The sequence below is a fragment of the Urocitellus parryii genome, chromosome 1, assembly GCF_045843805.1.
Source record: "Urocitellus parryii isolate mUroPar1 chromosome 1, mUroPar1.hap1, whole genome shotgun sequence".
In the NCBI taxonomy this organism is placed as follows: domain Eukaryota; kingdom Metazoa; phylum Chordata; class Mammalia; order Rodentia; family Sciuridae; genus Urocitellus; species Urocitellus parryii.
Genome location: NC_135531.1, coordinates 158,995,215 through 159,018,311, shown reverse-complemented (window position 1 = coordinate 159,018,311; position 23,097 = coordinate 158,995,215). Strand labels below are relative to the sequence as shown.

The following is a 23,097-nucleotide window of genomic DNA, read 5'->3' as shown; positions in this document are numbered from 1 at the left end:
CCTCTCTTCCTGCTCCTCCCTAATCTCTCCCTCTTTCTAACCTCAGGGAAACAAGATTACCTTTCTTCCCTTCCCACGCAGAGTTTTCTGTCCTTGAGCACAACCCACCACAGGAACAAAGGAATCCAGACTTTGGGGATGGCACCAGAGGATCTCAGAAATGACTATCTCCCACAGTAACAAGTGAATGGCAACTCTGACAGAGAACAGTGGAACGTAGCCTTTGAAGCACCTCTATAAATTCCCCCAACCTCCCTTGATGGGCAGAATCACAGCCCCTGGGACAGGAGTCCCCTTTGCTAGCAAAGCTATAAAACTTCTTTTTCCTCTTTCTCAAAACCATGTCCTCATTATTGGATTGGCACTGAAGACAAGGACCGAGCCCTCAGTAACAATTTTTGTTTGTATTAGTCTGTTGTTTATTGCTATAATGAAACGCCCAAAGCAGGGAACTTTATAAAGAAAAGACATTTATTTAATTCAGAGTTCTGGAGGTTCAAGGTCATGGTGTCAGCATTGGCTCTATTCTGGTGAGGACATCATGGCAGATGACATCATGGTGGGATATGTGTCAGAGGGAGAGGTCATGGTGCAAGACAGGAAGCCAGAGAGAGATTGGGGCCCAGGAGAGCTGTGTTAGCCCCTTTGGGAGCGGTACCCCCAGGGGCCCAATGACCTCCCACCAATCCTCACCTCTAAAGGTTCCACCTCCTCTTGACATCACTCTTCTGGGCCCATACCTCCATCAAATGAACCCCTGGGGGACACCTCACACCACAGCATAGCCTCCCCAGCTGTCTGGTGACACTAGCTGCGCAGGACAAGGACACCTCTCCTGTGCCTCTGAGCATCTTCTTGGGGGGCTGTTTGGGCAGCAGAGAGGGACCCCCCCCATCAGCTTCAGATTTCAGAGCCTGCTCTGCTCACTGTCACCAGGGACCCTGGAGTAGAGCAGGTAGGGAGAGCCACCAGGTAGCTTTTGCAGAGGAAGGAACAGAGAGGGCAGGACCCTTGATCAGAGTCACTCAGCAGAGGCCGATGTCACTGTGATTTCTCTATCCTAATTCAAGACGATACTTTTTTTTAAAGTTTTTTTTCCTTTTAAGAAATTATGCAAATATCATATAAGTAGGCATCAGAGGAAAATGAGAAAAGTAAAAGAGAAAAAGATTAAAGCCATCCAAATCTTTATACCGGAGAGAACCACTAATAACCCTGGGGATGTACTTTTCTAGAATTTTTCATGCAATTTTTTAAAAAGTAAGAGCACTGCCCGCCCACCTGCCTTCCGCTGTTCACGGTGCTCCCGGGCCTCTCCCAGGCAGCAGGGGCACGCTCCCCACTCCTCTCTGTTCTCCCCAGGAAGCCGACAACTGTGTACGCAGTCAGAAAAATAACTATTTGGTGTCTGCCTCCCTCCTCCTCCTCCTCCTCCTCCTCCTTATTATTATTAAGATTTGGACTGGGGATTGAACCCACAGATGCTTCACCACTGACTACACCCCCAGTCCCCCTTTTTATTTTTTATTTTAAAACAGGGCCCAGCTGAGGGCCTCACTGAGTTGCTGAGGCTGGCTTTGAACTCACGGTCCTTCTGCCTCAGCCTCCCGAGTGGCTGCCCGGCCGTTCCCATGATGGGTTGTGGCTGGGCATCAAGTACGTGGCACTCCCAGGTCCGCAGAAAACACTCATCATAGCCAGCACTCTGAGGGCTCCCGTGTGACGCGTGACGGTTGAGCCCCCTGTCTCACTTCCTCCCAAGGTGGCCGCTCCTCTCCTCTCTGATGAAGAAAGTGAGAGACCGGGGCCGGGCGGTGGCCTCCGGTGCAGAGCTGGCAGGGGCTGAGCTGGAGCAGCAGAGCGGCTCCCGGCTGGACCGTGGCTGCCTCGTAGCTGTGCAGAGTAGACACCAGAGTCTGCTGGCCCTGGTTGTCACACCCGCCCAGGCCCCGCTTCGGCCCCTCCAGGCTACGTGTGTCCCCGTGGGGACCCTGCCAGGTGTGATGTGCTCGTTTTGTGGGTGTGGGTTCCAGACATTGCAAGATTCAGGAAAGCGGCTCTAGAACCAGGTGTGTGGGGGGTGCTCGTCTTGGCACCAGGGGCAGCACCCGGTGAAAGGTGAGGTTGGCAAAGTCACTGGAGGCCACGGTGGGGAGGCCCGAATGCCAGTGGGAAGGGTTTGCACTTGACCTTTGAAAGCAGCGGTTCTCACGGTGCAGCTCTCGGACCGGCAGCCGCAGCCTCGCCGGGGCCCTCCACAGACGCACAGGTGACCAGGCTACCAGGACCTACTGGTTCAGAACCTGGGAAAGTGTGCCTTAGAGACTTGTAGGTGATTTTGACGTTTGTTAGGTGTGAGCACTGCTGCCTTGGGGGAAATACTCAGTTTTAGCGAAGTCAGACTGGAGGGGCAAGAATTAAGCCTTGAGCTGATGAGGAAGCGGGAAGAACAGGTGAGGCTGGAGCCCAGGGGTGTGATGTAGACCTTCGTCTGCTCAGGAAAGACTTCAGAGGAAGGGGCATTTGGACTGGATCTTGCAGGATGCGTAGGAGTCCATCAGAGGAACAGAGAAGGAAAGGCCATCCAAGTAGAGGGACCAACGTAGACAGAAGTGTGGACGGGAGGAGGCTGTGCTTCTGAGGTTCAAGGTCAGAGACTGACCAGGTCTTCAGTGTTGACCTCCGAGTGGTGGTTCTCAGGCCCGGGCTCGGAGGCCAGCTTTCCCCCTGGGGTCTCAGGCAGAGCCAGTCATGGGCCCAGAGTCTGCTTAGGGATGTTGGGATGAGAAATTGGTTGGTGGCCGAGTGTCCCAGGCACTTGTGTGCCACGGCGGCCAGGGACAGACTTTCCCGAGTGGGTGAAGTTCCTTCTCCAAACCGCTCCACATGCAGCCTGACGGAGTTAGCTCATTTTCTTCCAGAATGTGTAATCTTAGCCAGATCCCTCAGGATTTCTTCACTTCTGCTTTTAAATATCAAGTGGTGCAAGAGGATGGAGGAAAAAGAAAGCAGTTGAGAGTGCTGTGTCGAGTGGCCCTGACCCCAGGGAAGAGCCCGGTGGCTGGGTCAGGGCAGGGTCAGGGCAGTACTGTCCTTGTGGGCGTGGAGAGCTCTGGGGGGCCTTCAGCGGAGCACGCTGTTCCCTCCCGTGGCTGTTGCTGTGATGAGTCTCTGGCTCTCTTCTCCTTTGCCCTGCCTGGTGGTGGAGGAACGGGTTCAACTCTGGATCCTGATGCCAAGTGAGATCATCTGTGAGCCTGTATTTCTTTATTTCTAAAATGATATGAATAACGAAACAAAATGTAGCCTGTACTATCATCCTAAGTGAGACCCGCAGGCTGGGCATGGGCACAGAGTGGTTGCCTGGTCAGTGCCGTCGCACCTCCTCCCCTCCTGCCCTGGACCTTTCTTTCCATTCCCTCTTCTCCCTGAGTTTCCCGCAGCCCCCTGCCTCCTGGCTTCTCTGCCTGGGACCTGATGATCTCTCCCAAGGCTTCGAGGCGTCATTGTGTGTCCCTCACCCACTGAGAGGGGACGTCAGGGCAGGTGAAGACCTGGGCTAGACAGAGGGAAGGCCTTTGTGGGCATAGCAGGGAGACCCAGCACAAGTCAAGGCCAAAGGCTGCTCTGCCCTCAGGTTTCTCTGGTCAGAGGGTTTTTCAGCAAGAATACCCACCCCCACACCTCACACTGATCACTGAAGCCAGGACTTCCACTCGTCCTCAGAGGCCCTACAACCCGAGTCCTCCTGGGTGAAACCCACTGTCCCAGTACAGCTGGGCATCTCCGTGCATCCACAGGAGCCGTGGAGGACCCCTCCCCACGCCCCTCCGTCCTGCCCCTCAGCAGCTCAGGTGTCCTTTAAGGTGACTCGGTTATAAATGAAGTACATTTATTTAAAAAGAACGCGTATCGCCATCCTACCTGGAAACCAGAACTCAGTTGCCATAAGTAGAAAGAAATGAAGCGAGTTCCGCGGCCCCCGGCCACCCCTTTGCCTGCGAAGCCTTGGGCTGGCCACCCCTAGGGCTCTGCCTGAGCAGGAGCGCGGACAGGGTCACCTGCCACCCTGGGTGCTGGGAGGTGCCCATGTTCTGACACCTGGGGCCGAGCCAGGCGCGCTCTCTTCCAGGACCAGGGGCCAGGCCAGGCCCCACAGGCCAGCGGGGTGAGCACTCGGGTCCTCTGGGGGATGAGGTGGTTGGATCCGGGCTACCGTGGGTGACAGGGGGGTGACAGTCTGGATCTGGGCCCCCTTGTCCACTGTGAAGGCAACAATCTTGCCCCTTCTCAAAAGCTAACATTGCCGTCCACACCCCTCACTCTGCCAACTACACCCCTCACTCTGCTGTCTACACCCCTCACTCTGCTGTCTACACCCCTCACTTTGCTGTCTACGCCACTCACTTTGCTGTCTACACCCTTCACCTTTGCCTTAACACCCCTCACTCTGCCAACTACACCCCTCACTCTGCTGTCTACACCCCTCACTCTGCTGTCTACACCCCTCACTTTGCCGTCTACACCCTTCACCTTTGCCTTAACACCCCTCACTTTGCCGTCTACACCACTCACTCTGCCGTCTACACCACTCACTCTGCTGTCTACACTCTCACTCTGCCATCTACACCCTCACTCTGCCGTCTACACCACTCACCTTGCCATCTACACCACTCTGCCATCTACACCACTCTGCCATCTACACGGGGCATCCCCAGCCTTCCTGGCGTGGGAGCTTCTTCTGCTGAAATGGCCACAGGTGTCCTCGGGGGCACTGGAAAACAGTCGCCCCTGAAAGTCAGCGAGGACCCCAGCCCCACTCTGCAGTGGCCTGGTGCAGCCCCTGTGTCTGGACTCCGGCCCCTGCCAGGTGTCCTGGTTTGGGACTGTGGACATCCGGGTTGAGACAGGTCCTGGTAGTGGACATTATGCCTCCAGGGTGTCTGGCAGTGTCCTGCCTCTGCCTGTGAGTGCTAGTACCCCTTCCAACCAGCTGTGACAACCAGAAGTGTCCCTAGCTGAAGCCCAGTTCCCCTGGGCAGGTCGTCCTGGTCGAGGACCCTGGTCTTGCAGCCTCTCCCTGTCAGATGGAAGGTGTCTTCCCTGCCAGCCACAGTCCCCCCGTGGCATGTCACCTCTGTAAAATAGAGATCCTCACATCAGAGGAGTCTATGAGCCAGCAGTCATTAAAGAAGAGAAGGGCTCTGGGTGCCGTGTCACATGCCTGTGATCCCAGCAACTTGGGAGGCCGAGGCAGGAGGATTGCAATTTTGAGGCTGACTTACGCAATTTGGTATGACCGTGCTTTAAAATAAACAATAACAAGGGCCCCTGTGTCCTTGGTAGGTGTGCTTCCGGGACAAGAAATGGGGCAGGACATGAGCACTGGCCCTGGAGAGCAGAAGCCTACTTGCAGAGAGCAGTGGAGCCCAGCTCACTGACACTTCTGAAGCTGTCCAGTGCCAGGCTCACTGGCACCGCGGGTCCCTGCAGTGGTGGGTCTTCTGAGTCAGTACCCCTGCAAAGAGGAAGAGCAGGTCCTGGGGTCCCAGCCGGTCGAGGGCGGGAGGAGCTGCTGTCCACAGCTGTCCACCTGTGACCACGCCTCGCTGACCACAGTTTCTGCGGCTTGTCATCTTGGGCTGGGAGGCCAGTCACTGGTCCCTGACAGACACTGCGTAAAGAGTGTAAAGAGAACGTGCCGTAGGAGCAGCTCAGCCGCTGGTGAAGGCCTGGAACTGACCTGTGTCCACTGGCGGGGGGATGGCCAGCGATTCAGGGCACAGCTGGCGGGAGGAGAGCCCCTGGTGCCCAGCACAGTGGGGCGACCTCGGATGGTGATGTGAACTGCGTGTTTCGGGAGTCAGTGGGGAGGATCTGACTGCTCCAAAACACAGGGGCAATGGACGTTTGGGTGATGGCTACAGTGGTCACCTGGTCTGATCATCACACGGATGGCACATCGTACCCCACAAATATCTAGAAATGATTATGTGTCAATTGGGGGGGGGAGGCAGGGCAGAGTGGGGGAAAGTGGCTCTGTGCGGGACAAAGTATCGGGAACCTGTGTCCTGTGCCGTCCTCTGCCACCAAGTGGGCTGCTGTGGTCCCGGGGGCTTGCACCCAGTCTCCTCTTGTTCTGCCCCTTTATCTGCAGTTCTGAATTCTGAGTGCTTGGTCACCCGCATGGCCCAGTGCAGCCCTTCTGGGTGCCAGTGTGGGTCGGGGCCCTTTGAATGGGCATTGGGGCCCTGTCCCTCCTGAGGCTCCCTGACGTTGGCCAGGCCCTTCCTCCGTCCTGTCAGGGCTGTGGGTCCCCATGTTCGGGACACACACACTGTCACTTTACAGATCTTCGTGAGCTGAGCATGGCTCCCTGTCCCTTGAGGTAGGTGTATTGTGACCTAATTGCCATCCCCGTTCACAGATGGGGTCCCCAGGCACAGGGAGGTGTGTGGGCTGGATGTGCTTCCTGGGCTGGGCCATGGTCCCCAGGGGCAGTGTGGCCTTGTGGTGTGGGGCCGAGTGTGAGGTTTGCAGGTTCCTGGGGCGCTGTGCTCCGAGGGTCCCTGCTGGCCTCCGGGGCGGGTCACGGCCCTGCTGTGGGCTGTTCTGGCCCCGCCGTCTCCGCATCATCCTGGACCTTACAGTCGGCATCCGGTGCAGCCCAGGGGCCTGGTGGGCTGAAGGTCTGCAGTGCCAGCCCCCGAACACCTTCCTGTGTGGCATCTGCGCATGGGGAGGAGCGCCATGCCTGCAGGTCTGCCCTCCCACGCTTCTGCCTGGGCCTTGGGGCCAGCGGGCAGCAGATCCCAGGGCTGAGAGGAAGGCGGGATTGGGGCAAGGCCAATGGGCCTGGCTTCTGCCTTCCTCAGGTTCCTCGGGCTATTCTCCCTTGTGGCCACTCCCAGCTGACCTCTCAGGAGGCCTGGGGCTGGGTGTCCTCTGTGGACAGGTCTGTCCTCATCGTGACAGTGCCTCGTGCCCTGGCATTCCACGGCCATGACCTCAGGCGGCTGGACTCTGCTCCCTCCAGCAGGCGGGGCAGCCCTGCTCATTCAGAGGATGCTGGTCGCAGGACACAGTGTCCCTTGGAGGCGTGGACTGGCTCTCTGCCTTCCTCAGGTCAGGCTTGAGTCTGAAGAGTCAGGTCTAGTAATCACCCCCACTTTACAGGTGAGCAAACCGAGGAGGGTCTCGGGTTAGTGTCAGGCCAGAACCAGGCACGTCATTCGGAGCTGGGATCTTGCCAACTGAGCTCACTCGGGTGCTCTGGGCACTGGAGACTCCTGTCCCTTAGGTAAAGAGCCAGGGATGCTGGGGTTGTCTGCAGGATGCAGCAGCACGAGGCACCCATCTGATGTCACCGGCAGAGCTCCGGCCCCTCCTGGAGCTGACCAGTGTGGCTCCCACCTGCACAGCCCACTGCCCCATGTTGCCACCCCTCCCTTGCCACATCCTACCTGTCCCTCGAGGACCAGCTCCAGTGCTGGGAAACCCTCACAAATTTTGACTGGGAATGGCTCCTGCAGGGGACCTCCCCATGTGTCTGTGTCCCCGATCTCCCTGTGCACACTTAGCCTGAGGGATGAGGCTCACTGTGTCCAGTACTACCCCTTGCAGAACTGGGTAGGGGATGGTGGCCGGCCAGTCAGATGGCCCCATGACGTCTCTGCAGACACTGAGCTGCCTACTCCCCCAGAGCCAGATGCCATCTGACCTGAGTCGGATGCCACCCTGATTTTGGCGTTCCCTGCATGGTAGTGTGACTCAAGCCTGGGGACTTTGACCCCAAAGCTGCTGGGCTGGACAGTCCCTGAGGAGTTGGGCACCCCTGACCTTGAGCCACCTCATGTCCGTTCCAGAGATGCCTTGGTACCTGGGCCACACCTCTGCCCTCCATGGGGTGGGGTGGCTGAGTAACCCCGCCCTGGGACTCTGGCTAAGAGACAGGAATGTGCCAGGCCCGAGGCTCCCGCCATGCCTTCCCTGCCTTGGCAGGACGCACACGCCCTGCACCTGGAACCCAAGATCATCCCCAGAGAAGCCAGAATTCCTTCCCCAGGCTTTCTGTGAACGTGGCCTGCGGGGCGGGGTGGCACCAGGCCCAGTTCCTGCAGGCCGTGGGTGTGGGCACCCTGCTCAATGGCCGCATTGTTGTGCTTAGAGGTGGGAGGCTCTGGACCCACCCACAGGGACTGGCAGCTGACAGGCCACGCAGGGACAGGGATGACCCCACCCACAGGGACGGATTTGTGTTGACTCGGGTTTTTTGGAGGCTGCCTCCGTGGCCTTCCTTCTGCAGGCCTTGACTAAGTATCTGGAAGTGTCTGCCTCCTGCATAGATGGGGGTCAAGGCCCCGGGGACAGGGTGTCTCAGGCAGGGAGGACAGGGGGCTGGGGACAGCACCCACCCCTGCTTCCCTCAGAAGCAAACCCAGCGAGGTGAAGCTGCTGTCCCCTCTACACGGACCTCAGTGTATTCCTGGTTCTGAGTGAATTTTACAAACGGCCTGGCACAGTCCCAGGCATACAGTAAATGCTCAATAATGGCAGCCATCACCTCTGCTCTTGTGCACACCAGTGGAGGCGGGGACTGCCATGCTTTTGTCCCATTTTGCTGTTGGCTGTGTTGGTGACGTTATTCTGCCCTGAATTCTGGGCATCTCAAGCCACCGAAGAATTTCATTCTCATTTGCTCAGGCGCTCGACAGACACCCACTGGTCACGCACAGGTGGCCCTCTGGCCTCGTGTCTGTACTGAGCACGTGCAGGCTTTCTCCCGGTCGCTGCGCCACAGTCTATTGTCACTTTCCATCAGGGACTGAACATCCCTCAGGGCCCCAGAACCAGTCCTCCAGTGCACTGAGGGACGACGCCTCTAGAACCCTGCTCTGCAGAACGAGATCAGGCCTTCACAGATGTCCAATTATCGGTGACTTCAGTCCCGCCAACACTACAAGGTCAGCGTTGCAAATGCCCCATGGAGCCCCAGGAGAGCCCCACAGAAGGACCGTGGCAGACCTGGGACTGTGACCAGACCTCCTGGCTGTGCCTGACTTCGTTTTAGTTCCAGGGATTTGATTGACATTTACTTATTGAGCACCTGCTGTTTACCCAGGGCAGGGCCGTGGTTTCAGAAGAGGCCGAGGAGGGGAGAGACAGGTGGACAGCATGGGCCCCAGTTGTCTTTGGGTGGCCGGGGCTGTGGCAGGACTGGCCCAGCCCTGGTGCTGGGCCTGGCTGCCCGAGGGCTGTGAAGTGATGGCTAAGCCTGTGTGTGGTCCAGGCTGCCCGTATCTGGGCTGGGACATCCTGGCTCCCTTATCTCGGCTGAGCAACTCACTTGGTATGTGGTGCTGACTAGCAGGGCCACGGGGCTGGAGCAGAGACCGAGGGCCCCTTTCCTGCCACCCCCAGCCTCTGAGTCCAGCCTTTGGCGCTTCCTCCTTGAGGCAGGAGGTGGGGGGCGGGTGGCTGCTCTGCGTCTCTGCTGCTAAGGAGATAAACAGCACCCATGTGGGTCCCAGTTCAGGCCCTGGCTTGGCTGCTAACTGTATGTGACCTTAATCTTTCTGAGACTCAGTCTTGCCATATGTGGAATGGGAACAACAAACCAGCTCTGCTGACGCGATGGTCACAGTTACTCCCTGCGCACCAGGCACCCACCATCCTGAGCTCCTGGTCCCCACGGTTTTCCAGAATAGCCTCCTCAAAGAGTCCAGGGATGTCTCGAGCAACTAATCAAAAATAAAAATTTTTTAAAAAAAGAGTCCAGGGAGACCAAGGCCTCTGGTTGGAAGAGCTGGAAATGCTGAGGAGGCCACGGGCTTGTCACCGAGGGCCCTGCTGAGTGACCTCCACATTTGGCCTGCTGTCTCCCTCCACCAGAGTGAGAGCCTCCTGGAGGAGGTGGTTCACCGCTGCGTCCACTCAGAGCTCTGAAGGAGATGTAGCAGGTGCTCAGTAAACAGGCCTTAGTGCACCAGTGTGTGGGTTGGGGGACAGGAGGCAGGTGGGGAGATCCAGGCCCAGGAGCCGCCGAGATGCTTGGACCCCCACATCCGCCCCGCAGTAAAAAGTTATAGGAATTTTAATAGAGGAATTTCATGGTCTGATTATTTTTGTTTTTTTTAGTTCAATGTTTTCCCCCACATTTTTATTGGTGCGTTGTGATTATACATCGTCCTGGGATCCGTGATCCGAGTTTGTACCGCACACAACATAACGATAGAATTTGGTCACTGTCGTGTCCCAGTGTGGTGTAGGTTTTTTAAAGATCAGGCAGACTTTTGAGTAGAGAGGGGATGACAGGTGGGAGGTGAGTCAAGTAGCCCTCAAGGGCGGTTTGCAGTCACGTGGTGGGGGGAAGCCGTGCCTGGTGGTATGTTTTGGAGGTACGAACAATGACACTTGTTGACAGCTCGCAGGGCACTCTCAGACCACCCCATATCCGTTCTCCCTTTCTTCCTTACCAACATAAGCCTCTATGACATCAATCATGTAGCATTTATAATTTAAATATTGTTTGAAGTGACAGTGTGCCTAATTAAAAATAAGAAAAAAAATAAAAACTATTTCCTAGCTTCTCTTGCAACTAAGGGCAGCCTGGTGATCAAGTTTTGGCCAATGAAATTTACGAGTGGCTTGCTGGACAGAGATTCTGGAACACTCTTTAAAAGGAAGTGGAGCTGGGTGCAGTGGCGCACACCTGTGATCCCAGCGATTCGAGAGGATCACAAGTTTGAGGCCAGCCTCAGCAACTTAGCAAGGCCCTTACGACTTAATGAGACCCTGTCTCAAAAACAAAAAGTAAAAAGGCCCGGGGATGTAGCTCAGTGGTAAGTGCCCCCTGGGTTCAATCTCCAGTACCAAATAAATAAATAATAAATAAATAAATACATAAGAAGGGAAGTGGATCCAGCTGCCAGATGAATCCCCCATTTGCTCAGAGTCACACAGCACTTTACACAGGGCCCAGTCCAAAGTTAAGCGTGCAGAGGCTGCCAGGGGCCAGGGCCGTGCTTGGAGGTAGAGCACTTGCCTAGCATGCGTGAGGCCCCAGGTTGGGTCCCAGCTTGACAGGTGTCATGAAGGGGAAAGGGGGTGGCCCAGGTTAGCTCACCTGGTAACTGCCCTACCTGGGGGGGAGCTTGGAGGCATGGAGTGCCGCCATGGACCCCTGCCCACTGAATTCCCTGTGTGTCACTTAGAAGGGCGAAGACAGCTGGGCATGCTCCTTGGGGTCGGCGTTTGGTCCTGAAGGGCTGATGTGGGGGAGAAAGAGGGTTTGAAGGTTCTGGCTCAGTCAGTCTTAAGCACTTCCTGGGTGGCTGCTGGATCTGCCCAGCTCCAGAGCAGCTTGTGTAGTGACCAGCCCAGGGCTGCGGAGAGGTCGCTGGCGGGAAGGCCTTGCTTCTGAGCTGCTGCTGGGCACGGGCCACAGCACACGGCACACTGGCCTCCCGAATGCCAGCGCCAGGCAGATGGGAACTGCTGTTCCCAGGGGCTGGGACATGGTGCCTGGTGAATTCACCTGGTCATTGAAAGCCGGCAGAGAGGCGGGTGCAGCCGGGCTCCCGGGCAAGGCCGACCCTCTGCTGCCTGACAGCTGCTCAGCTGGAGTCCATGCCAGCCTGGTGAGCGGAGGTGTCCCGTTTCCTTTGGCCTCTGGCCAGAGGAGGAAGCCAGTGGCAGCAGGCTGCTGTCAAGTCCCCCATTGGACACTCTCCAGAGTGTCAGAGCTGCAGTCACCAGGAGACGTCCTCCTGGTGCTGAGGAAGGAGGCCAGGTGCATGAGGTCCTGCCTCCCTTAGGCGGCCAGCCCCCCTGTCCCAGCTCAGGCAGACCCCGCCCCCTCGGTTAAGGTATTCATTTGATTGTGGTGAGAAAACGTCCCATGAGATCTACCCCCTTAACAAAGGTTTAAGTGCACAGATACAGCTGTTGACCGGGGCATGTCGCTGTGGGCAGGTCTCTGGACATCCTTCATCTTGCTTAACAGAAACTTCACCCCTCCCTCTCCCCCAGCCCTTGGCCATCCCGATGACACTCTTTGAGTCTATGAATTGGGTGATTGTAGATACCTCATGTGAATGCAGTCTGCAGGAATCATCTCTGGGTGTCTGACTTACTTCACTGAACATACTGTCCTCGGTCGGGGTTCATCCATGTCAGCTCTTATTGCAGAATTTTCTTCTTTTTAAGGTAGCATAATATTTTGTGTAGATGTGTAGATGCCACATTTTCTTTATCCACTCGTCTGTCAGGGGACACGGAGGCTCTTCCTGCGTCTTGTTTTTTATGGATAGTGCTCAGGGAACGCTGGAGTGCAGATAGCTCTTTGGGATCCTGGTTTCAGTTCTTTTGGATAAATAGATGGCTGTGGGATCGCTGGATCCAGAGTTCTTGTTCTCATTTCTTAAGGACCCTCCACACTTTCTATAGCTGCTGTAGCACTCTGCCAGGGGTCCCTGGGCTGTACTCCCTCACCGACGCAGACATCCCTGCAGGCGTGGTTAGCGGAGGTGTCATCTCAAGGTGGTTTTGACGTGCATTTCCCTAGTGGCTGTGAGGCTGAGCATCTTTTCATAACCTCTTGGCCATTTGTATGTCTTCTTTGGCTGTAGAGGGCCGCTGGAGATTCCATATGAACTTAGGATGGAGTTTTCTATATGTACAAAAGATGCCGTTAGGATTTGATAGGGATGGTGCTGAATTCATAGATCACGTTGGGTCGTACTGACATCTTAACTATACTGAGTCTTCTGATCCACGAACCTGGGTGTCTTTGTACTTGTTTGTGACATTTGTTTCTTTCAGCAACATTTTGTAGTTTTCAAAACACAGGTCTTTCACCTCCCTGGTTGTTTATTCTTTCTTTGCATGTATTTAGGAAGGCTGCCTAGGTATTCTACATGCTTTTTTTCTTTTTGATTCTATTGTAGATAGAAGTGTTTTCTTAATTCCTTTTTGTTTTATTAATTGAAAATGTGTGGAAACATCAGATGACTTGTGGGTGCTGATTTTATGTCCTGTAACTTTGCTAAATTTACTTATCCATTCTGTTTGCTTATGCAATCTTTAGGGTTTTCCACATAAAAGATGATGTTATCTGTAAACAGATTGTTTTACTCCTTTCTAATTTGGGTTCCTTTTATTTCTTTTTCTTCCTAATAGTTCTGGCTAGGACTTCTAGTTTTACACTAAAGAGAACTAGTGAAGAGGAGCACCATTGCCTTTCTCCTAATTGTAGAGAAAAAGCTTTCAGTCTTTCACTGTGTTTTGTCTTTGCAGTGTGAGGGGCTGAACCCAGGGCCTCGTGTGCGCTAGGCAAGTCCTCTACCACTGAGCGTCACCCGGTCCCTTTTTCTCTATGAGAAGATGTTCCTCGCCTTGCTCTTGATCTTGAGGAAGGGTTCAGTCTTTCACCCTTAAGTATGATGCTAGCTTTTGCCAAATGCTTTTCTGCATTGAGATGATGGTGTGTTTCCCCTTCACACTATTGATGTGGTATACAACATCAATAGACATTTGTATGTTAAGCCATCCTTGCATTCCTGGTATAAATCCCACTGGGTCATGCTGAATGTGATTTGCTGGTATTTTGTTGGGTATTTTTAAAAATATTTTTTAGTTGTAAATGGACACAGTACCTTTACTTTATTTTTTATTTTATTTTTTTAACAGCACATCAAAATTTCCTTTTATTGCAACCAAAATTTTTGAAAACCAGAAAATCTAATTATCTACTCTAATTATTACACTCTAATCAAACTATCCAATATTCTCTTTACGTCTCTTCCAGTTCCTGAGTTTTATTTCAGATTTCAGGCTTTTAAAATCCACAGGAAGACTTGAGACCTATTGGTACTTCTTTGAGTCAAACAGAAAAGTAAAACTAAAGTATTTTGAAATCACTTATGCACATTTTAACTGCTCAGATTCCTTATGAATTACTGGCACTAAGGTATGAAGGGATCCCCAACACCAAAAAAAAAAAATGGATACAAAAGAATAAAGACATCACAGAACTCATACATAAGCTATTCAGAATCATTGGTATGCAGTCTAAGCATAGAAAAGTGTGCCTAAAATTACCTTCATGAAGAACAAGTACAATTTACACCTATATTGACTCTGTGTCATACTCATACCCTATTCTAGCATTCTCAGAAGGATCCCATCCATGATATACACAAAAACTGCAGGTACATTTGAATGGTACCCTTCGTGATTCACTCTGAACTTCCTTAAGATCGTTGTCTCTTTCTTGTTCTCCTTGAAGACTTAGGAGATATCTCCATCTTGCCACACAGTCTTTCTGTGCAGATAACAATGTCCGCACTCCTCGCCGCCTGTTGGGAAAGCCCCTCCTGACCTCCCGCAAGGCCCTCTCACTCCTGCCAGTGGTTGGGGTGGACCTTCTGGCAGAGGGGACGGCGGGCATTTAGCACAAGGATTCAGAGTCAAGTCATGAAGTTGCTTTATTAGCATTTCTGAACTGACCAGATGAGAGTCCACTGAATTTTCTTCATTTTCAGACATGGGAAAAGACTCCTGGGTTGAGGTTGGGTTAAATTTTTGCAATGGGTCCATTGGGAGGTGAGCAGAACCCTCGAAAAAGTTGCTCCCACTGTTGCTTGGGAGGAAAAAGAAAAAAAAAAAAAAAACAACCTGTAGCCCTGAGACTAAAACCTCAAACTTCAACAGCTGGTGAGTCGAGTGGAGCCAATCTGAAAATTCAGGTCTGGTTTCCTTTTAAACCACAGATAAGTCCCTTTACTTTATTTATTTATTTTTACGTGGTGCTGAGGATCGAACCCACGTGCGAAGCAGGTGCTCTACCACTGAGACCCAGCCCCAGCCCCAGCCCTGTTGAGTATTTTTTAATCCCTTGCAATGCTCCCCCCTTCCCCCGTCTGTTCTTCAGGCCACCCTGCCTCTGCTGTTGCTGGGCTCTGCCTGCCCTGTCCTTGCCTTTCAAACACCCAGCCTGGATGTGCCTCTTCCAGAAAGCTGTTTGCCTACTGTTTGCACAGGCCTCTGGGTAGCCTCTGTGCCTACAGAACTTCTTTCCACATCCTCCTCTGCTGTGGTCTTGGGCAGAGGCCTGTCTGTTTCCTCCTAGGTCCCCAGCACCCGGGTTTGTCACAGACTAGGAGCTCAGTGTTTATTGATCCAATACTACTTTGTGGGCTCTGCTTTGCCTAGCAGTGTGGGGCTTCTGAGGGACACTCAGTTGATACTTGTTGATGCATTAAACTGACCACAGACCTCAGTTCTCCAGGCCCTGAGAAAGCCCTGAGCACCACAACAGTCGAACATGTTGATTGAATAAAGTGTGTCAGATACATAGAAGTAGAGCTTGCAGTCGTTCGAGTGTAAAAACTCCCATTCTGTTTATTAAGCATGCAATTTAAGACCTTCCCCAAGGCATTGAGATTATTAGCTTATTTGCATATATTACTATCATTATTGTGGTCACCTCTCCATATAGTTGGGGGACTGGTTCAGGATCCCATGGGTGCCAAAGCCTACAGATGCTCAAGATCCTTACATAAAACTGCCCAGTGTTTGCATAGAATGTATGCATCTCTCCTAGGTGCTTTAAACCCTCTCTGGATTACCTGGACCACCTAATACAAGGCCAGCGAGCGCTGTGTGAGAAGTTGTTACACCGAGTTACTAATGAGGACAATAAAGAGCTCTTTGTGTGTTTAGTACAGGTACATTTTTTCCCTGAGATTTTTTTTTCCTTTTTAATCTGAAATTGGTGGATTCATGGCAGCAGAATCCATAGACAAGAAAGGCCAACTACTTTATTTATTCTATTGAGATTATTATTTTTTACTAATGAAATCCCACGTGTTTCTGTGGAAACTTGATGAGTTAGTTCATAACACTAGTGCCTGCTGCCCTGGGACACCAAGTTGAAGGTCAAAGACCCACCTGCTGAAAGGAGCGAGGCATGAGAATCAAACCAAAGCTAAGGTCTGACTTCACACTTTGCTCTGAGCTTCCCAGCAGCCAAGGCCAAAATAAGAAAAGGGAAGCAGGTTTTCAGAATGTCTTCCTGGAAAGGCTGGGGCCGGGGGATGTTGGGTAAGGGTGTTGTGCAAGGGACAGTGTCACTGGAAGATGCAGGACCGCCTGATTCTGCATCTTATACTGACTCTCCTCGCTGCTGAGGGAGGGTTGACAGGTTGTCGTTCTGGGCAGGTGCGGGCCTGAGATCCAACAGGCACAGCCTCCATGCTGGGCTCCCCTGCTGGGAACTCACTCACCTGGAGGCAGAGATAAGTGCCCCTTTGCAGGTGAGGAAACTGAGATTCAGGGAGATGGACTTATCCAAGGTCACCCAGTCATTTAAGTGACACTGTGGGAGCTGAAACTGTCTAGTGCCATTTAGAGGAGACGGCGGGGCATGTCTGGCCCTGTGCCTCACCACATAGCAAAATGGGTCTGTTGATTTTAATCACCACCTTGTCAGACCCCCATCTGGGCTCCTCACAGGGTCTGGGTCAGGTCTGGGGATGGAGCTTCAAGACCTGCACGGGTTCAGTGGGCCTGCACATGAGGGCTTGCTCCTGTTGGCATTTTTCTGGGTGAGAGGAGAGGGGACAGCTTTCATGGAGTTTCAAAAAGCAAAGCAGAAACAAACAGAAAAATTAAAAGGGCCCGCCTGAGCGGCAGGAAGGAGCCACAGGACAGACCGCAGTGACGGAGCCCCAGTCGGGCCAGGCACCCAGCGAGCCCAGACGAGCTCCTGCTCCCGGGAGGGTCAGGACACCTCCGTCCCACCCTGCAGTCACTAGGCCATTGAGTGTCCCTGCGTGGTGACGAGTGTCACTCTTTTCCACCGCTGCCTTTACAGCTGCTGTTTTAAGTGGTTAGTTTCTTGTCCCTCCTTGTGCAGCTGAGAGTCCTTCGAAGGCGAGACGTGCTGTGCCTGGAGAGGCACGAGGCCACACCCAGGCACTCTGCAGGCCCCTGGGACGGAAGCCAGGCTGGCTAGGGGCCTGAGAGACTCCGGGAAGGAGGCGCCTGTCCCTGGGTGTGCGTTAGCAAGAGACCACACGTCTCTGGTGACTTCTGTTGGAGGGTGGCAGGTCACTGTCAGCTTAGAGAGAAGTCATGGGAAGCTGAGGACAGCCCTGATGTTGAAGGCCAGGCAGGGCCAGCAGCCCCAGGCCCTCAGAGGCCCTGCTGCCTCCCCGGTCGGCGCCCCCCTGCCGCTCTGGGTCCTGGCACACAGTGCTCCCAGCACCCGGCACCCTGGCAGGGCTGGGCTGACCTGCTACTCCTGAACCCTGGCACCTTGTCCCCTGGCCCCTGTTTGACCTCTTTGGTTTCTTGCGTCCCAGTGTGGCTTCTCCCACACACCCAGCGGCTGCCGTTGACCTCCTGCAACGAGGAGACAGGCTCAGGGGGACAAAGTGACTGACTGGCTCTGTCTCCGCTGAGTTGAGCTGTAGGCACTGGGAGTCGGAGGCCAGGTGGGGATCCTCGGAGTCGGAGGCCAGGGGGGGACCCTGGGAGTCGGAGGCCAGGGGGGGACTCTCGGAGGCTTGGGGTCCTGGCGCTATGCCCATGGAAGGAAGAGGAGAGGGCATCTCTGCACTTAGGAGCCCAAGTGCCCAGGAGACTGAAGATGAGTGTGGACCAGGAGGGAGGGCCCTGGGCTGCTGCCCACGTTTAGTGACAGGAAGCCTCTGGAAGGCCAGCCACACCCTGGAGCCCAGCCCCCACCAGACTCCGTGGCCACCCCTGCTCCTCTGTGGGGACCCCTGGAGTCCTGGCCGCTCCTCCCTTCTCTGTGGAGGCCCCCACCAGCCCCTATGGGCACTCCTCCTTCCCTGGCTGGAGGGCTGGCCTGAGTCCAGTTGGGTCATGCTGAGGGCTGCTTTCCTGTTTAGAGAGTGGACCTCCTTGACCTACCGGGCAGGCTCTGCCTCCGCTGAGCTGAGTTGCAGGCACTGGGAGTCGGAGGCCAGGGGGGGTCCCTGGGAGTCAGAGGCCAGGGGTGACCTTGGGAGTTGGAGGCCAAGGGGGGACCTTGGGAGTCGGAGGCCAGGGGGGCACCCTGGGAGTCGGAGGCCAAGGGGGGACCTTGGGAGTCGGAGGCCAGGGGGGCACCCTGGGAGTCGGAGGCCAGGGGGGGACCTTGGGAGTCGGAGGCCAGGGGGGACCCTGGGAGTCGGAGGCCAGGGGGGACCTTGGGAGTCGGAGGCCAGGGGGGGACCTTGGGAGTCGGAGGCCAGGGGGGACCCTGGGAGTTGGAGGCCAGGGGGGGACCCTGGGAGTCGGAGGCCAGGGGGGGACCTTGGGAGTCGGAGGCCAGGGGGGCACCCTGGGAGTCGGAGGCCAAGGGGGGACCTTGGGAGTCGGAGGCCAGGGGGGCACCCTGGGAGTCGGAGGCCAGGGGGGCACCCTGGGAGTCGGAGGCCAAGGGGGGACCCTGGGAGTCGGAGGCCAAGGGGGGACCCTGGGAGGCTGGGGGTCCTGGCGCTCTGCAGGAAGGAAGAGGAGAGGGCATCTCTGCACTTAGGAGCCCAAGTGCCCAGGAGACTGAAGATGAGTGTGGACTGGGAGGGCAGCTGCCCACGGCCTGTGTCATTGGGATTGTCCTTCCTTGTCCCCTGCACTAGGCTGGGAGCCTTTCCCTGCTTGGGTGGGTGACAGGAGGAATGAGTGGCCTGGGGCTGGAGCCTGCGTTCTCTCCAGGGCCTGGCACTGAACCGTCCATGTGGCCGTGGTCAGGCCTGTCCCTTCCGGGTCTTGGTTTCTCCGTCTGAGCTGTGCCCCGAGGCCCTGATGCTCTGGTCTTCTGGGTTGGCGAGGGCTGGGCTCCGCGGGTTGGACAGGGCAAGAGACAGGTGCTGGCCCTGGGAGGACGAGGCTGATCCAGTGAGGGCCTGGCAGACTGGGAACCTGGGAGAGGGACAGGCGGGCTCTGGGCTGGCGGGACAGGTCTGGCTGCGAAACCCGTGTCTGCAGCTTTGCGTTCCTGTGGGGACTTCACTTTGTTTTTTCTGGACACTGGAGCTCCCAGGTCCCTCTCAGGCTGCAGCCTCCTGGGAGGGCGGGGGGGGGGGGGAGGCTGGGGTGGGTCAGCTCCCCCAGGGCTGGCCCGGGCTCCCCTGGGGGGCAGGACGCCCTAAACCCTGCTCACGGTTGTCCTGTCCTGTGCTCTCTGCAGATCATGATCGAGTTCTGCCCCGGGGGAGCGGTGGACGCCATCATGCTGGGTAAGTTGTCCTGGGCCGGGCGGGGCACTGTCAGGGACAGGAGGATTCACCAAGTCCTGGTGGGACCCCTGCGTGATTCTCCTCAGACCAAGCACCTCCCTGTGCCATCCCCTTGTGGGACAAGCTGGGGCTTCTTGGAGAGAATTGTGGGCATCCATTGGAAGACTAGCCCTTCCCCTTCAAAACCTGTGTGTCCTCAAACTGGTCCCTCACCCTCTCAGCTCTCTTGGCTGTGAGCGGGGTGTGGTGCCTCCCTCTCCCACCACACAACGCTCTCGGGAGTGAGAATGAGGCAACTTGGGGGATTCCTTGAAAGTGGGAGGTCACTGTCTGAGTCCATGTTCTGCTGCTATAACAGAATGCCTGAGACGGGATCATTTATCAAGAACAGAGGTTTATTTGACTCAGGGTTCCAGAGGCTGGAAGTCCAAGAGCTTGGCACAACATCTGGCAAGGGCCGTTTTGTGTGTCATCGTGGTGGAAGGTGGAGGGCAAGAAGGCCTGTGTGAGAGAGAGCAAGAGAGGAGCCATGCTGAGCCCATATCAGGAATCCCCTTCTGTGATGACCATGCCTCGCCATGACAGTGCCATTGGTCCACATAAGAGCAGCACTGTCCAGAGCCCACCTCCCCACACAGTTGCCCTGGGGACCCCATTTCCAGTGCACAGACTTTGGAGGACACACTCAATCCATCGTGTCCACCCATTTGTAAATGCTTATTGGGTCTCAAGGCCCTGGGCCAGCTTGAGCAAATTGGTCATCGACATTACTCTGTGTCCAATCCATAACAAAAATACCCAAGGCTGGTACTTTATAAAGAAAAGAGGTTTCTCAAGCTCACAGTTTTGGCCTCTGGTGAGGAACCTCTGGTGGATGGTGTCACAGTCGGGGGAGCAGGTGTGGAAGACACCAGGTGGTGATCCAGGAAGCCACAGAGGTCAGGGGACAGCCTGACTCTTTTCATGACAGCTTGCTCTTGCAAGAACTCACCCTTTGAGACCAGGTTCACTCCTGCTGAAGGTGGAGCCCCACTTCCTGGTGGCCTCCCACGAGGCCCCGCCTTCGGGTTCCATCCCCTCAACCTGACACAAGGGGACCGGACCTGCAGCTCGTGGACCTAGGAGGACACCCTGGGGGACACCGTGCTGGGCGTGGTCACTGCAGCCATGCTGTGCAGCTGCTTCATGGGGGTGGTCCTCCTTTAGTCCCCATGGGAGATCCGAGAGAGCATCTCTGGTTTGGCACAGAGAGGTCGAGGAGCTCATCCTTGTCACACAGCAGAACTGAGATGTGACCCGGGTCTGGGAGACCCTCACCCCCGACCGCTGCTCTCCCCACCTCCAGGGCAGCGAGCCAGCAGTGGCCAGGGTTGGTCCCCAGGAGGGAGAGGGGCAGGGTTCTGGAGGGACTCAGGAAGAGAAGCCCTCGCTGAGAGAGACCAGGGTCCCCCAGAGACCCCAGGTCCCTCTGAGGTCACCCCACGGATCTGGAACCTCCCACGGGCCCCGCCTCTTGAGGTTCCCCACCTCGCACTAGCACGCAGCCTCCCACCTGTCCAGGAGCTCCTGGGCGGCAGACATCAGAGGGAAGAGGACCCAGGGCAGTGTTACGTGGCCACCGGGTGTGCCCCACTCAGGGTCACTGGGTTCAGGGGTGGAATCCAACAGAATAAAACAATAGTTTCTGTGAGTGAGACTTGCTGGGTAATAAGGAGCCAAAATTATCCAAATGAGTTTAGAGGGGGAAAGGGTAGGGGGTTTGGGAGGAGTTTATTAGAACAAATAACTGGAAAGTTCAAAGAGGCCAGCTTCAGGCCCAGCTTGCTCTAGGAGTTTTTAAAGGTGGACAGGGGATTTGGCCTCCTTCTCCAACCCTCCGCCCCCTTCTCATGCCGGTTTCGCCCTTGGTGACGAGGTGGTCACAGGAGCTCAGCCATCGTATCTGAATTCTAAGCAGCAGGATGGAGAAGAGAGGGTAGGACAGTCTCCCCCGCCCACCTGTGCCCTGACTCTCTTGAAAGAGACCTTCTGGAGGCCCCATGTCACACTCCAGTGGCAACCCATTGATATGACAATGACGCAGAGCTGGAGGGAGGCTGGGGAGGTGGGTCTGAAGCAGATGCTGAATGTTCTGCTACCAAGACAGAAGGGAGCGGGAAGCACTCTCCACCGTCCCCTGGTGAAGTCTGTGTGAGGCTGGCGATGGTGGAGGCATGGAGGCCAGCGGGGGCCACAGGAAGGCTTCGTCCCACCTCGGCCAGGGTGGCTCTTGTCGGTGGCAGCAGCTGGAGTAAGATGGCCCCGACCTCCTGCAGGTGATTGTGGGAGCAGAGACCTCCTATGTCCGGGCCTAGCTGTGGGCTGCCCCCCACTGGGCGTTTCCTGCCCTTGGTCCCCCGCTCCACCCGGGCCCTGAAGAGCTGGACCCCGGGCTCGGGGCTGGCCGAGGTCCACTCAGGCTCCTGTTCTCCTAGCCGAGGGCACGGGAGTGGCCTTCTGTGGGATGTGGAGAATGCTCAGGTGGCCGGTCCCCATGTGGCTGACACACCTTGCCAAACCCGAAATGTGAGCTGGGGACCCTGCTCTGGGGAGGCTGGGGTCTGGGGCCCAGGCCCCTCTGCAGGGCTGCAGTCTCGTGGTTTTAGTGATCGGGAGGCACTCCCGTCCTGCTGTGTAATCAGGGCTCTTCCTGAGGTTTATTGGACTCAAAAGTCCATGTCTTGCTTGAGTCCAGTTTTATGAGGTTCTAGAAAACGTCCTTGTAAGGCACAATGAGAGGGACAACAAGGCAGGGGCCACTTAGGGCCTGGGGGTGGAGGAAAGGTTGGTTCAGAGGAGGCGGGGAGGCCGGGGGGCAGGAAGTCATCCACAGGCAGATGGTGACGGGGTTTGTGATACACCGTGGGTCAGACTCACAGAGCTGTGCAGCCCCACAAAGCAAAGGTACCCTACGCAGGTCGCACCTGAATGAGCCCATCCCGCCCAGCCCGTGGGTTGTATTGAAGACTAGGTGGAAGGAGGCACGGATCCTTAATCTCGTACCTGTTGTATTTTAAGGGCTTAAAAAATGGTGGCACAAAAAAACAAACAAACAAACAAAAAAAAGATGGTGGCAAAGCTGGTCATCCCAGCAACTCCGGAGGCTGAGGCAGGAGGATCCCAAGTTCAAGACCAGCCTCAGCAACTTTATAAGTACCTCAGGAACTTAGTGAGACCCTGTCTCGAACTAAAATAAATAAAAAGGGCTGGGGATAGACTTGGTAGTAAGGAGCCCCTGGGTTCAATCCCCAGTATCAAAAAAAAAAAAAAAAAAAGAATGGTGCTGGTTGGCCAGGGTTGCCCTGGCCAGCACCGTCATGGCCTGTTATTCCCTGTGTGCTTGGTCAGTAAGTCCAGCACCACAAGGCACACCTCTGCTCTTTTTAAAATAGCTGCTGTGGGCCTTCCAGCCTGAGCTCGGCTCAGAGCCAGCAGAGCACGGCCACCTGCGTACTGTGCCTGAGCCCTGGTGCCCACCACCATCCTGTTTGACGGGCCAGGTGACAGGCTGCGAGGCCGGCTGACCTGCCAGAAGCCGCACAGCTGACCAGAGGCGGTGCCTGGGGTCCACCAGGTCCACCTGGGCTCTGGATCGGGCCTGGCAGGGTCACAGAGGTGAAGCCAAGGGCACAGCTCACGGGCACAGAGAGGGCCTGCCCAGAGCCCTGCTGTGCTCCTGCTCCTGAGCAGTGCCCTGGCTGTGGGGCCGCTCCTGGGGGACCCCGCAGGAGAGCTGAGCTCTGTGCACTCCTGGCCACCAGGAGGCGCCAGCAGGGCAGTGTCGGCCAGGGAGGCTGCAGAGCAGGGT

The 23,097-nt window shown here is 55.6% G+C and overlaps 1 protein-coding gene across 1 annotated transcript in view; it reads left to right on the top strand.

The window, feature by feature from the left end:
* Nucleotides 1-23,097, top strand: part of Stk10 (serine/threonine kinase 10) — a 111,155-nt gene that overhangs the window by 28,052 nt on the left and 60,006 nt on the right. Inside the window, exon 3 of the mRNA XM_026401334.2 lies at nt 19,202-19,250. Coding sequence (XP_026257119.2) covers nt 19,202-19,250 — 49 coding nt within the window. The remainder of the gene's footprint in view (nt 1-19,201; nt 19,251-23,097) is intronic.